Below are 15,396 nucleotides of genomic sequence, written 5' to 3'. Positions count from 1 at the left end.
CCTTCCATTCTTCGGGCCTCCCCCGCGTGTCTCTTGGTGAAGCCCGGCACCCACGCAGAGGGGCTCCTGTTGAGCCGACAGTGGGGATGTGATCAACATGGGACCACCCTGCCCTGTCCCCCTTCCCCCTTCCCCCGTCCCAGCCTCAGGCCTGAAAACAGACAGCCTCGCCCGAGAACCCACCGGGGCTCCTGAGCCTGGTGACTTCACTTGCCTGTTGAGAACCAGGCGTCACTCGCCTGAGTGTTTGGAGGCCCGATGGCCCTGGGTGGATGGGACACCTGCTTCCTGCCCCAAAGAGGAAGCCCCCTTCCTCCCCGGGCTCGGGAGCCAGCACAGACAGCCGTAAAGTCACAGCTCTCCCCGCATCTCCGTATCTGATCAGGAACACCAGCGGTCGGTGGTCCAGGGAATGTGGCCCTGAACACCAATGCGAGCCCCTCAGTGACTTCCCGTGTCCCGCCGACCACAGGCATGTGGGTTCTGAGGCCAGTTCTGCACACGCCGGCTTCACAGAGCCATCGGACGCCCTGTGCACGCATCCGACTAGTCCTCACATGTACATGGATGGAGCTGCGGGCAGGGAAGTGTCTCCCTCGCCTGCGTCCCACCCGTCCGCGAAGCCACGCTCCCATCGCTTGTTGTCCGCCTCGCCCTCCGCACACCGCCGCCTCCCTTCACACCAGCAGCCCACATTCCGTAGAAAGCCCCGGCCCCCGCCCCCGGCTCACTCCCAGCTTGGGAACAGAGGACGATCGTCATTAGTCGGTAGGTGTCAGCGTCTCAGACAGCAGCCCATCCTGGCTGGGGAATGTAAACGCGATGACGATTACTGTCCTAGAACATTCTAAAGGGATACGGTACTGAGTGTGGGGAAGAAAGACCAACATACACTCCATACGGCCTGTGGGCTTTAGCAAACCCCCCTCGGACACCATGGGGCCATGGGATTGGGCTCCCTGTGCCCCTCCTGCTGTGAAGACTTACCCCTGAACCCAGGTGGGCCCCTCTCTCCCGGAGGGCCTCTCAGGCCAGGCTGTCCAGGCACGCCAGCATCTCCTCGGGGCCCAGGCTGGGCTCCCAGAACTTCTCCGGGCAGGCCCCTGTCCCCTGGGGGCCCGACGGGGCCTGGCAGACCAGTGGGACCCGGGAGACCGTCCGCACCAGGAAGGCCCGCTGCACCTTTGGATCCTCGGGGCCCCACGAACCCTGGAAGGAAACATGGTCATCCCCATAACTGGAGGTTAGCATCGTGACGGGCCAAGGGAGGTACCGGAAAGGGGCTGCAAACAGCAAGTGTGCAGTTGGGGGTCTCAGCTCCAGGCCTCGCCCAGGCTCCCACCGGGGCCCACAGTGTCCTGTCCCGCTCCGCCGTCTGGCCCAGCCCCCAACACCACTCCAGCGCAGAAGGCCTCTAGAACCGTCTGCTTCTTGGACCCAAATCTCTCTAATCCAGAGCTTGCGGGCCAGCAGCCCGTGCAGGGCTCGGGCGTCCTCGTGGGCTGTCTGCCGAGTGACCAGCAGAGGGGAGTCGACGACCCGAGGGCCTCGTGCCTCCGGTGACAGTCTCAGAAGAGGACACCACTGCTTTGCCCTCGAAACATTCCTCATCGACCAGAGAAAACGGTCCTGCATACCTGTCTCTTTTCCTGCAGGAGCCGAACGGGTCAGCAGAATAGGAGTGATGGAAAGCTCGAGAAATTTTAATTTCCCAGCCAAAGAACAAAGTGATCATCAAGCACGTGTCGTCAGTTTCTAAGTGTCCCAAGACGAAAGAGCTGGGGCACCCACGTCCCACGTGGTCCCCTCCCAAACCTATGGGGCTGTGTGTGGGTCCGACCCTCCTTACCTGGGGGTCCTGGGAATCCTTCACGACCTGGGTCTCCGGGGAGACCCTTGAGCCCTGGTGCTCCGTCTGCTCCCGAGAGTCCCGGTGTCCCCTGGAGGCCCTTGGCCCCTTATAACCCAAAGAAAGCACGACACACGTCAGAGCCCCAAGAGCAAACCCCGGCAGCAAGTCTGTGGGACCCTCCGAAACGACAAGCTGGGGAATGTCAGCCGGGAGGGTGCCTCTGACGGCGGGCCATGCCTACCGCGAACCCCACCGATCCCCGCTGCCCACGGATGCCCGCTGACGCCTGGGTGCCCGCAGAGGCGGAGCTCTATGCGGCGGGAACCCTCTCTTCCAGCCCAGGGCCGAGTGAGCCGTCGGTTTTCACGCGTCTTCCACGGTGAGAAGGAAAAGCCACTTTCCTACACGTGTGACCACAGTCTGCGGTAGCACATCATGGTCACGGGACTCAGTGACGTCCACGCACGTGGAGGAGGGCAGGGCAGCAGGAAGAGGAGCCGAGAGGGACAGGGACAGCGAAGACATGGAGGGGCAGGGAGAGGCCTCCGGCTTACCTGCGGGGCCTGGGGGTCCCGGCGGGCCTGGTGATCCCTTGGGGCCTCCGACGCAACCTGGGAAGGGGGAGGCAAAGGGCTGAGCCGGGCAGCCTCTCACGCCCACTCTCACAGCTCTGTGTGTTGCCAAGGGCGGACGCGGCCGCCACCAAACCAGCTACTGTTTCACGATCAGAGTCGTTTAATGATTTGATTGACCTCATTCCAGCGTAAAGAATCGCCTAATTTCTTTGTGTGATGATGTAAGTGCCAGTGAAGTCAGTCCCATCAGATCGACCCGGCACCGTGCGGCCGATGCCACCCGCACCCCGAGGGCCGTCGCCAGGGCCCGACTGGGCACTCCGCGGCCATCCCAGTCCGCCAGCGGCACCAAGACAGCTCGCGGCCGCCAAAGGAATCCTTCGACCTCTCCTTTGTGACTCTCGATCCCTCCAGAATCAGCCACGGCGCTGAGCTGCCGTGAACCGCCAAACACGGAACCCGCTGCAGCCACTTGCGGTCGGTCGGGGTGGCGGAGGGCAGGGGCACCCCGGGGGCGGTGTTCTGTCATTGGGCCTCTGAGGGAGACCCTGGCAGGTCTTCATGTGGGGCTCTATGTGCCTGGGATCTGGCCTCCTCCACTGCCCTGGGGTCCCCGGGATGCACAGTGGCCCAGCCAGGCCGTCAGGATGAAGAATGTGGGGGCCAGAGGCGGCACAGGCTCCGGCCTGCAGGGTCTCCCGTTTGGGGGCCTCCCACCAGCTCGCTGAAGGCTCCACAGTGCCCGCCCTGTGCCCTTACCCCAAGCGCCCTGCCGCGTCCACACGGTCTCCGAGCACCCTACCGTCAGTGCTGACCTCTCCAACATCCTGACACCTCGTGCCCTGCACTCGTCGTGGCTTCCCATGGGGGTCCCTAGTACACCCTCGAGGCGGGGCAGCTCTGTCCCCAGCAGGGTCTCTCCTGTCCCTTCGGACACCTCTGGGCCTCGGCTCGGGGTCACGTGTCCCCCTCTTGTCCGCCAGCCCTGGTTCTTCCCAGCAGTACTCGGAGCTCGACCCGGCTCTCTGCTGGCAGGGATCGGACCCCCCTCAAGCAATCCCCGCGCACGGACGGTAGCGGGACGACACTCATCCGCGGAGTTCTCGCCGTGCGGTGGGCTGCTGCTTCCCGTCGGCGGGAACCGGGGGGCACTACGGGTTATTACGCTCACCCCAAGCCAGGCATGGTCCGCATTTCCTCCTGCGGCTCTGCACTCGCCGCAGGCGCCCACAGCCATCGCGACGGGTCGCGTAACTTATAAACCCAACGTTCCCACGTGTCCCGGAGCGCCCCGGTCTCCGTTACTGTACCTGGCTGCACGGTCTCCTGTCCGTCACCTCCGATGGGCCTTTTCACGCCTGTGTCACAGTCTGGGAACAAGACATATGCAGGGGTGAGGCGGCTGGGACTTAGGGACCCCCTGTGGGTGCGCCGGGGGAGGCCGGGCTGGCGGGGGAGCCGCGCCCCACTGCTGAGCGTGTGCATGGAGCCCCCAAGCGCCTGCACCCGAGGGAGAGCCCGTCCCAGTGTCACCAGAATCGGGGGCCTGGAGGCCCCGCAGTCAGGGTCGTTTGAACAAGCCAAGAACTGACGGCGTGACACGGGGAGGTCGCATGTTGCCGAAGGACAGTGGGTGTTGGGGCCAGTGTCCCGTGACAGAATGATCAAAGAGGAGCTCCTTCATACCTATTTGTCCAGGGGTGCCGGGAGGGCCAGGGGGACCGGGAAAGCCTGGTGGTCCGGGTAATCCGGCGTCTCCGGGGAAACCACGCTCGCCTTTGGGGCCGGGGAGGCCCAGTCCTTGGGGGCCCCTGTCTCCTGCAGCGCCCTTAGCACCCGGTGCTCCTGGGTAACCTGAGTCCCCTGGGGGGCCTTTGATGCCATCGCCCTGTGTGAAAATTCGGGTTCTCTCTTAAAATCCACGTAAACCTCAAAGGCTGCCACACCCCAGCTCTCTTTCCCGCTCCCCCGAGTGGGTGTGACGGACACAGAGCAGGACGACGGCGGATGTTAACAGGCACCTGCCGTCAGGGCCTGGCCAAGCACAGGATCAGGTTTTAGGTCAGTCCCGGGGACACAGAGGGAGACAGTCCGGGAGGCACACAGTCTGATTCCTGTGCTCTCCCCAAGCCTCTGGGGTCCCCTCGGCCCGGACCTTCATGCACAGAAGGTTCTGTGGGAGCAGTCAGGCACGGGTTTGGGTTAACAGGAGCGGGAACACGTGTTCTGCTGCTGTGATCGGGTGTCGGGACGCAGCTGCTATTCACGGGGACGAGCCATCGTTGAAGGAAAGAAAGTCTTTGATTTGGACCAGAAAGAGCATTGTGCTCGCTGCAGTGAGGAGACAAGGCAGGACCGCAGATGTGGGGGCTCCCTGTGCGTGGACGTGCCCAGCAGGTGCAGAAGGAGGGGGGCAGTGGGGCAGTCAACGGGCGCTGAGGTCAGTGGGGGCAGACCGGGACCCACTGGGACCAAAGTCACGCTCGGATGGTTGTGCCTCGTGAACTCTTTGGGGAAATAGCCTTCGGGGTCATCACTAAAACAGCAGTACGAGGTTCCGGAGAATCCGGGTGTTTTCCAAGGGCCGGGAGGAGGGCTCTGAGAGCTGGCCGGCGCTGTGGCGGGCACGAGCCGCGTGGAGCAGAGCGGCCTGGCCTGGGAGTGAGGCCGACAAGCCGGCGTGGGGACCCGCGTCCCCTGTGAGATGCTGGGGTCCTGACCCCGGCCTGAGAATGTGGCTGCTCTGGAAACGGGGTCCACGAGGGCCATCAGGGTAAGGGGAGGCTGGTGTCCCACAGACGGGGATGCGCACACAGGGACAGCACGCACGTGGGGCAGACGTTGTGAAGACACAGGCGGAGGACAGCGCCGTCCACGAGCCCAGGGACACCAAGGCCACCGGAGCCCGGGGAGAGCCTGCAGCGGGTTCCGCTGGGGGCTCTGTTCCAGAGGCCCGTTCTGGGCTCCAGCCGGGGACTCTTTCTTACTCTAAACTTCACCTGTGCCCTTGGGGCATGACGTCCAGCCCATCTCCCTGTTTCCTCACCAGCAGGCCTGGGGTCGTTCCAACAGCCCAGGCCGTGCTGCCCGGATTCAGCGCGGGGTGAAGGCCGAGACCACTCGGCCAGGGCGGCGCCAGCCCCCACTCTCCGCCCCACTCACGCGACTCACCGGAGGGCCTGGGAGGCCTGGGAATCCATCTAGCCCGTCGCGCCCGGGGACACCGTCGTCACCTTTCAGCCCCGGCATGCCTGGAACCCCTGGCTGTCCCCGCTCACCTGGGAGAGGGTTTGCAGGGTGAGGCCACTCGGGCGAGAGCGGCCACAGGAGGACTGTGGGTCCAGGAACTGCTGCCCCCAGAGACTGACCTTTGGTGGTGACTGCTCGGGAGTCCCCCTTCAGCCCTTTGGGCCCGGGAGGTCCCACGTGGCCAGGTGCGCCCTGTGGAGACAAGCACACAGTGTCTTCCTCTCTCATTCTGTTAAGGACACCTGGGGAGGTGACAAGTTTCACTGTACACGACTTGGGAGCCCTCACCCGTCACCAAGCCCAGCGCTGCCCCAAACACCTTTCTGCCTCGGGAGACTATCCCTGCCCCGGCTGTCCGTGTTGGAGGCCACCAACCACAGGCGGTCTGTGAGCACCAGAAGGCAGCCAGTGAGACTGACTTGTAAACTTCAAATAATCAAAACGTAACGGAAGTAACCATACGCGGCTGCGTCGTGAAGACCAGAACCTCGCCGGTCCCAGTGTGGTCTGCGGACCAGCTGCATCGGCCCCCCGGGAGCCCGTCAGAAACACGGGGCCTCGGGCCAGACCCGGCTTGGAACCAGAGTCTGTATCTCTCGGGGCTTCACGTGCTCATGAGCTTCTGAGAAGCAAGAGCCTCAGACAATTGCTAATTCCGAACGACGTCACTGAGAATCGAGCAGGTACAAAGCCTCCCAGGTACAAAGGAAACTTGTGTTCGTTCAGGACTGACAGCAACAGAGTCCTTTGTGGAGAGCTTGTCTTCCTGACCGAAGTCAAGGCTGGAGGAAAGCTTCGCACGCTAGAGACAAGCCGAGTGCAGGAAGGCTCAGGTCTCGGGCGTGAAATCTAGCGGAGGTCTTCCGATGAGCAGAAACGAGCAGGTCGGGTGTCACTATGTGTGATGTGCTCATTTGTGGCAAACCTTGGTTGTTATTTGCAAGAACACGAGAAATCTTCGTGTTGGTCTAATTAAATGGAATGTCCTGAAAAATTCAACAGTTACTTGATTTATCGATTTAGCTCTTGGCAGAAAAGGGCCACATTCTTCCCATGTCCGGGAGAACGCGTAGCAGCCAGCACTCAGTACACAGGGGCCCGGCCAACGGGGGCACCGAAGGGCCCCTTTACCGACTGACTCCCGACTTCACACGCTCTCCCTGACTCTATCGGTACAATCGTCAAAAAACAGGAAAATCATCTCAGGCCTTCCTGCTGCCGCAGGGTCACTGGACCCACGAACATAAAATGAAATGCGAGACGGCAAACACAGTGTCACAGGTCCTCGAACAAAAATGCCGCGGGCGAGGGCGCCCTACAGTTGGGGGAATGTTCCAGACATTCCGGGTGCACAAAATGGGGTCCATTTGGCTTCTAGGAAAGAGCTGATCGTTTTGTAAACAATCGAAGATCCCGCCAGTTTTGCCCTCGTAAGTCTGCTGCTCTCACCACCTACGCGTCTACGCACGAAGACGGCCAGGAGTTGGGGACAGTATCGTTTTTAAACCAGGACATCACGCCTACTGTTTCCGGTCGGATAAACCGTCTGTGTTCTGAGCGACCGTGTGGGCCTGGAGTAGATGGTGCTTTGGACCTCGTTCCCCTGCAGAGCTCCCGAGCCGCAGACCCGTTGGAGCGACCCCCTCCCCGGCACCTGGTGGGGCCGCCCGTCCCCCGCACCAGGCCACGGAGCCAGATCGCTCTAACTGCCCTTGGCCCTGGGTCCGGAGCAATTTTCCCTCTATTGCTGGTTAAGTAAACTGAAAACTTTATAAATCTCTTGCAGCTCTCTTTTTAAGTAAAACAAATAAATGAATAAATAACAAAGCATATTTTCTTTGCCTTTATCTGAAACCGGCTTTGAAATCTTCGGTTAAAACCTGTCACGGCAGGAAGACCCACAGACGCTCTTTTCACAGGCGTGGAACGAAGTCTGCTCAGCTGATACACACGCGGAACCCACGGGCAGGGACGTCCCTGCGTTCCTGGAAACTCGCGGTTAACCTGGAGGCCTCCCTTCTTACCCCGTTAGGGGAGATGCCATACAATGCTGGATCACGTCTGTGCTAAATTTCAAAAGGTGCACGTTCAGTAAGACGTTTCACATTCAAGATGCTACGTGTTTTGTTTTGTTTTCCACAAAATTCACCATTTTGAAGCATAGAATCTGGATTTTTTTCCAGTATTTTCACAAGACTGTGTAATCATCGCTAATCTAATTGCAGAATAATTTCCTCCCTGCCCCCAGGGAGACCCCTCAGCCACAACACTCACTGCCCGTCCCCCCCATCGGCCCCTGGAGGTCTCCATCTGCCTTCTGTCTCTGGAGCTGCCCGTCCTGGACTCTTCCCGTGAACGGCATCCCGTGACATCTGTTCTTCTGGGATGGTCTCCTCCGGCTCGGCATGTTTCTGGGCTCCCCCCGCTATAGCGGGTACCCGAGCTCCTGTCCTTCCCGGGGCTGAGTGACATTCCACTCTGGGGACGCTGCCTTTGCTCAGCTGTTTGCCGGCTGATGGGCGTTTCCGTCGTCTCACTTTTCGGTTTCTGTCAGCAACAGGCTTGGAACCTCTGTGTGCGGTGTCTGTGTGGACGTGGGTTTAGTACCCTCCGAGATTCCCAGGGGTGGGCCTCCCGGGGCTCGCAGTAACCCTGCCTCTGACTTTCAGGGGAAACCTCAAACCATTTCCCACGGTGGCCGTGCCGTTCCCCTTCTCAGCAGGACACGTTCTCAAGTTCCTTCTGGAGCACGTGGCCTTTCTGAATGGGGCGTGGGGCACGTGAGGCTCGCTGGTCTGGGTCCACGTTCCCCTCAAACAGAAGCTGTCAAGGACGTCCCATCAGCTTCCCTAGAACCGGGGTCTCACCTTGAACCCGGGGAACCCGGGGATGCCGTGCTGGCCGGGGTCTCCTTGGCTTCCTTTTCTCCCTGGCTCTCCGTTGATGCCGGGAAGGCCCTTGGGTCCTGGGAACCCCGGCAGCCCCGTGATGAACTGGTCGCCCTCCGCGCACTTGCAGTCCCCGGCGTCACCTGCAGCGTGAGGCAGAGGGAAAGACCCGTTATTTCCTCGTGGGGCGTGTGCTAGACACGCTTCCCATCGGTACGGGCGGACCAGGGCGGCGGGGGCTGGAGCCGTGAGGAGGCGCTCGGGGACCTTGTCTGCTCCCATGTCTGGTGGGGACGGTTTCCGAGATGAGGAGCAGGAGTCCTTCCTTGGGATACAGAGTCCTGCCCTGTCTCCCCGAGATTAGCTGAACAACACGCTGGTTACAGAGGAGTGTGTGTGTGTGTGTGTGTGCGTGTGTGTGGCTCAGAGCAGGGGCCTCCTGGGTCTGGGGCTGGGGGGAGACAGGGTTCCAGGGTCTAGGGTAAAAGGGGAGCCCTGGGGAGGGTGCCTGGCTGGAGCCATGGCTCAGAGGCCACGGCCCTGGGTGGGAGGGAGGAAACACTCATCCTCCCTTCTCTGTCTTGCCGTGGTGGGGCCCCGGGAACCACTGCTGGTGGTGACCGGTGGTGGCTCATGGGACGAGGGGTACACAGCTTTCCATGGCGTCTGACTCCTGCGGTTGGCCCCGTCCATCGTGGGGCGCCCACACACCCACACAACCCCCGTGTGCCACAAAGTCAGGGCGTGTTGCTCAGGGCCACCGGGGCTGGCCGTTCTCCAGAAAGGCAACGTATTTCTTTACCAGGAACTTCCTCCTTCTGCTTATTCGACTGCACCGCTCCCACCCACTGGGGGCGAGTGCTGGACACCCTGCTTCGTCCTGTCCCCATTGGTGACTAGTCCCTAACTCAGGGAGACGGGGAGGATAAGCTGTGATGACCACTTTAAAGAACCCTCTGCAGGGTTTGTGCTGACTTCAAGCTGGGCACTTAGAAGAATCATCAGCTTGAGCCCGAGACGTCACTGCTCCTCTTTTCCGTCCCTCCTGGGCTCTGCACCCCCCAAAAGCTCAGTGACGAAGGGGTGACAGAGATGGGAGAAAGGAGGGTCACCGCAGGTCTGGGCACCGTGTGCCTCAGCCCCGAGGTAACAGCGTGGGACAAGGAAGTGGTTTCCGCACCTTCCTCCGGCTTTCCCGATGCGGCGCTCCTTACCTTTCCATCCTTTCTGTCCACGAGCCCCAGGGAAGCCAGAAGGCCCGGGGTAGCCCACCTTCCCTTCTGTTCCTTTAAGGCCGAAAAGGAAACCTAAGGAGAAAACCGAGAGGGACGGCCCATGAGTGCCGCACGAGGCCCCACTTCTCCCTGCACCCAGGGTTGGAAGGGTCACTGCTCGGGTCCCCCAACAGAGGACAGTCCCCGGGGATGGGAGGAGAAGCAAGAGCCTATGACTGTCATCTTCCTTTTGAAGGCGAGACACAAAAACCTTTGCTGTAAATGCCTTTTTTGGAGTCCAAGGAAATGTTTTCATGTTTCAGCCACGTATTTTACTCTCTTTAAAAAAATATATTTTTTTAGTTTCTTAAGATTTTTTTTTACTAATTGTACTTTGTTTTTAGCCTTCCATAAATTCTGAAACACCGAATACTAAACACGTTCTTTTACAATATTTAAAAAAAGGGATTTTCTTGTCCACAAAAAGTCTGCAGGTGGAGGGACACGGGACATCGTCACGTGTTTTATGTATGTCCTGGAGACTCGCACCACCTGGGGCTCCCCCAGAGACAAAATCCCAAACAAACAAGATATGGAAATGACCTCGGTTCCCTGCGGGGGTCCCCTGGAGCTGGTGCACGGCGGGTCTGTGTGGTGAACACAGATGACTTGGGACCCTGACTCCAGCAGCCGCGCCCCCTTGCAGACCCTCACCCCCGTGTCTGGGATCAGGCCCCCCAGAGGTCCCGCCGCGTCTCCAGGCAGCGCAAGCCAGCGGGTCGCTCTGCGGTTTCTCAACGGCAGCGCCACCTCGTGGCGGGGACGGGGCATTGCGCCCCGGGAAGCAGCACTGATGGGACAGGATGGGAATGTCCCCCAGAGCCTGTCCTCGCGGACAAACCCCGCCAGACCCAGAACCCCCAACGCCCTGAAACACCTGCTGTCATCCCCTCCCCGTGGTTCCCGGGGGGCGGCGAGGAAGAGCCACCAAGGGAGCCGGGAGGGGAGCAAACACTGGTTTTAAGGGCACTTGCTCTCTGCTTGGAGAAGCGACACAGACTTTGAGCTCAGTCCGAAGGCTCCTGAGTGAGGTGGCGGTGCCTCCTGCCCCGTGCTGTCTGGCCTCACCGCACACCAGAGACGGTGTCCGTCCTTCACACACGATGTGTCCAACACGTCCAGCCCTGGGCTAGCCCCGCGGTGCGCCCGGAGCCACGTACGTGGAACCCTGGAGGGGACGCTGCGGACCCTCATGGTGCTTACAGGTCGGGTGGGGGAGGGGCGGCACATTTTCCTGAACAAACCAGCCGGGGTCTCCAGGACGGCCCGGGCTGTGGGAGCGGGGCTTTCGGACAGCAGCAGAGAAAGCCCATTTCAAGTGGGGGCCGAGGAAAGCCCTTTCTAGGACCAGAGGCTCAGACCCGGGGAGGAAGAGAGCGCGGCTGAGGGCGGGCACCGGGGCTGGCGCCAGAGACGGCAGGCGTGTGTCCGGGAGCCCCTGAGGTGGGGGGAAGCCGGGCATCGGAGGGGAGGGGAGGGGGCCATGCCAGGGGTGTGGATTTGATCCCAAGGGCAGAGTTGTTGTTTAAAGTAGGTTCCACGCTGGGCTTGAACTCACGACCCTGAGATCACGACCGGAAGCTGAGATCACGAGTCGGAGGTTTAACCTGCTGAGGCACCCAGGTGCCCTCAAGAGTTCTGAGGAGGGAAGGTTAGAGATCTACGTGCCCCCCCAGCCTCCCCCCTGCGGAGAGTCGAGCAGGGAGAGAAAGAGGAGAGGCCGATCGTGAATGGGCTATATGGTACACGGTCTACCCGGCAGGTACACGGCAGGTGCCGTGCTGGCTTCGGGGAGGGCGGGTGGTGAGCAGAGGGCAGTGGATGGAGCCAAGAGGCAGAGGCGTCCCGGCTGCCGGCAAGCGAGGTGTCTGCGGGACGCCCGGGGTTGTGGCCCGAGCTCCCGGGTCTGCGGGGAGGGGCGAGGCCCTGTCCAGGGCAGGTCGGGTCGGGGGCCTGGGTGGCAGGAGATGCAGAGTTCAGCTGAACGCATGAAGCTCCGAGACGTCTGTGAGACAGGCAGGGTGGCCACGGGACAGGCCGACAGTCTGAGCGAGTCTGGGGCCCAGGGCAGACCTGGGCCGGAGACACAGGGAGAGCTGGGCCAAGCCTGGGCTTCAGCCAGAGAAGCCGCACGGTCTAGCCAAGTGCAGGACACAGAGACAAGTGTACGAGAGTGAACTTTGAGGGACTCTCGTTTCCCCAGCGGTGCAGGAGGGACAAGGTGGGGGCCAACAAAAGACCCTCCAGAGGAATGGCCATGAGCTAGGAGGGGAAGGACCAAGGGGTGTCGCGGAAGGCCCTCGAGGAAGGGGTGGGCTGCCTTCCCCCTGTGGAGCAGAACGGCACCCTGGGACGTGCACCTGGGTCCCTGGCCACCAAGTCAAGGGCGCTCAGGCCTCGGAGGACCTTGTGGGCTTTATTTTACACCCCCACACCGTCTGGATGTTGTGAGAAGTGCAGCGGACAGGGAGGCACTCAGTCATGGTGTCTCGGGGATGCGGGGTTAAGTCCGGCACAGAGCCGGTCCTCGCCGGCGAGCCCCACGGCCATCCCACAGTGTGTCCTCCCGCGTCCTCCCTCGTTGCTGGGTTTCATCTGATAAGCTCGTAATCCCACCTTCAGGGCAGCAGAGCACCTCTCAGACGTCTGCAACACGCTTTTCTGGAGGAGGCCAAGGGCCGTAAGGAAGCTGGCAGAAATGGGAACTGTTCTAGAAAACACTGGAACTGCCCCCACACCTGATTCCATGAACTCAGCGAGAACCAAGAGCAAGCAAAATGTTTAGCTCAGAAAGAAAACTGACTCGTGCTTTGGTTCTGTGGGAACTGCAGAAAACGAAAAAATGCTGGTTTTCATTAGCAGCAACACATAAAACAGGACAGAGCGCCACTAACAAGAAAGGAGTCCGAGAATGTCATTCCAGGGGAAAAGTTAAGAACTGTGTGGGAATCAAGGTCACTGGTATTAAATTCTGACTATGCACAAAAATGTTTTAAAAGGCCATTACGGTTCGCTACTTTTTGTACAAGAGACTGCTTTAAAAAAAAAAGTGATTTGGAAACAATGTGTCTCATGGGGTAAAAGAAATATTTCAAGGAGAACTTAAGTTGTATGCTTTTCATATCGTAGGTTGATAAAATTTATCGGGTACTGTTCCATGAATTTTATGGATAAAATACACACAAGAAACTAATTTGTTTACAGAAAACCTACATTAATAAATCACAGACTTCCTAAGCAAGATTTACAAAGCAAGATGGTGTTTGTATCTTTAGCAAAATGGAATTTAGTTACTGGAATAATGACAAGGTCAGCCTTCGATCACACTCCCTTATAGAGGCAAATTTTCATGCTTTTAAAAACTTTAAACACACCCCGTCCTGTTGCCAAAGGGAAAACTTAGCAGATAACATTTACTCAGGAAACATAACGCTCCCAGAAACTTGGCCCTTATCACTGATGTCCCAGTAATAAATATTACTTCCGGGATAAAAATACATTAAAGATAACACAGTTCAAACTCTTTGGCAAATTCCAGGGAATTATCTGCACCTAAAAATTTCCAGAAGAATGTGCGAGTCTGGCTTTGCAGCTGAAGGGAAACTGGAACAGCGGAAGCATGTTAACTTCAACATTTACCCGAGAACACGAAATGGCACCAGAGAAGGGGCTGATGATTTTTAACGGAAGTTGTGAGTGCATAGAGGCTCCTACCAGTCCTAGCGGCTTTCCTCCAAAAAAGGGACGGCCGGGAGCAACCAAGGCACAGACCCGAGCCTGCCCCGCACCCGAGATCAAGCACTGTCGTCAGCGACTTGCTGCTCTCGCTGCCTGGAGAGAGGAAGCTCGGAGATCATGGGGGCAGGAGGAGAAAACCAGGGAACTTAAAGTCAAATATTTCAGAGAGGCTGATAAGCCGCGACGGCGTCACAGAGAAACTGTGACCTGACGTTTTCTCTCACAGTCTCCTTTCTCCCAGCTCTTGGGAGGAGCTGTTCCCTGTAGGAGACTTGACAAGGTCTGAAACCACCCTTTAAACCTGGCAGCCGAAAGATAACTGCTTTTGAGGCAAAGCTCAAAGACAGATGGCACGTCTCCCTGCCTCCTTGGAGCATTCTTCACAGAACGAGGAGCCATGGGGACACGGGGACCCGGAAAGCCACTCTGCCCCAGGATTCGGTGCTGCCCTGAGGCGGCACGGGGCCCCCAAGCTCAGGCTTGTCTGGTTTATAGACGCTGTGGGTCCTGCCCCTTGGCCTTGGCCAACGGCGGCCACGTCTCATTCGAGGAGCGCATCCCCCTCTTCGGTCGACTGCCGTCGGGGGCAGCCTTGGCCGTGCGCGGGCAGAGAAGGCAGACCGTCAAGTCTGCCCCAGATCGCCGGTAAGACAGAGGAGAAGCTACAAGTTGAGGCAGGAGGCTTCCACCCTGGAAGAAGGTGACGGAACGAAATACAAGGCACCCAAGAGCTTCGAGCTCGCACCTGCTTCCAGACTGCGCTGCTCAGATGTGCCCCGGCACGGCTGACCTCACTGGAGCCAGAGGCAGCCGCACCCGCTGGGTAACACCCACGGGCCTGCGGCTTCCCGCATCACTCGCTGTTCTGTCTGCAGCCCAGGGCGCCTGCCACACCCCAGGGCAGTGCCTACTGTGTTGGTTCATGGAATTATGCAGCACAGAAACCTGTAAGCCTCTGGCACGGGCCAGGCACCTCTGCCGGAACCCGAGTTTCCTTCCACTTACCATCTGGTCCCGGCGGTCCGGCAGGCCCTGGGGGTCCCTGGAGTCCTGGCCTTCCATCAGTGCCCGGCGGGCCAGGGTACAGCGCGGGGATGCCAGGGTCTCCGATGAAGCCTTTGGGGCCCATTTCGCCTGGCAAGCCTCTCTTCCCATCTGAAAATCCAACAGCCACCACCAGTAGCGTGAGACTTCCGTACAGAGCAACTGGGTCAGCGTCCGTCCCCTGCGGGCCCCCAGGACCATGGGTCTACATCCAGTCAGTGACTTAAGGGTGGGCGCTATTGAAAGATTCCATCACCCTGTTTCAACCTCAGAAGAGCCCCAGATGATGGTGTGAGTCGTGACCCTGGCCACGAGGTCAGACAGCTACCCACGCTCATCCCGGCTGGCCCACAGCATCGTGCTAGTCGCTGCCGGCCGACAGCCCAGCCCCGTGGGGGTCGCCGTCGCGGGTGGACCGCTCCCCGGGATGCCCGCACCCAGGCCACTTGGAGCCGCTGAACCTCGTCTGTGAGAGCACCGAGGGCAGAGCTGAGCGGTCAGGAAGGGGCCAGGGCCCTGTGTGGACATGGGGGGGGGGTAGGGTACACGTTCGATGCCACGGAGTCCGTTACCTTCATCTCTGACTGACGTGCCCGGGAGGCCTGGGGGGCCCGGGTCTCCTGGTTCACCCCGGCTTCCTGGTTCCCCATGGGTCCCTGGGAATCCTGGGTCACCTCGGGCCCCTGCAAGCGAGATGGGCCCACGCTCAGAACAGGACTGCCTGGCTCTGACCCTCGCTCCTCCACTCATTACACTTGAGATCTTGGGCAAGTCAC

The 15,396-nt window shown here is 60.0% G+C and overlaps 1 protein-coding gene across 1 annotated transcript in view; it reads right to left on the bottom strand.

The window, feature by feature from the left end:
• The window catches only part of COL4A2 (collagen type IV alpha 2 chain), a 152,834-nt gene that overhangs the window by 20,287 nt on the left and 117,151 nt on the right, over positions 1-15,396 (bottom strand). Inside the window, exons 19-29 of the mRNA XM_045977871.1 lie at positions 15,193-15,303; positions 14,582-14,731; positions 9,779-9,871; positions 8,544-8,707; positions 5,796-5,868; positions 5,599-5,705; positions 4,114-4,315; positions 3,738-3,797; positions 2,407-2,463; positions 1,850-1,957; positions 988-1,209 (exon numbers count right to left, since the gene is read on the bottom strand). Coding sequence (XP_045833827.1) covers positions 988-1,209; positions 1,850-1,957; positions 2,407-2,463; positions 3,738-3,797; positions 4,114-4,315; positions 5,599-5,705; positions 5,796-5,868; positions 8,544-8,707; positions 9,779-9,871; positions 14,582-14,731; positions 15,193-15,303 — 1,347 coding nt within the window. The remainder of the gene's footprint in view (positions 1-987; positions 1,210-1,849; positions 1,958-2,406; positions 2,464-3,737; positions 3,798-4,113; positions 4,316-5,598; positions 5,706-5,795; positions 5,869-8,543; positions 8,708-9,778; positions 9,872-14,581; positions 14,732-15,192; positions 15,304-15,396) is intronic.

The sequence above is a fragment of the Meles meles genome, chromosome 14, assembly GCF_922984935.1.
Source record: "Meles meles chromosome 14, mMelMel3.1 paternal haplotype, whole genome shotgun sequence".
Classification (NCBI taxonomy): Eukaryota; Metazoa; Chordata; class Mammalia; order Carnivora; family Mustelidae; genus Meles; species Meles meles.
Note: the sequence above shows the minus strand (reverse complement) of the source record. Positions and strands in the feature narration are given on the sequence as shown.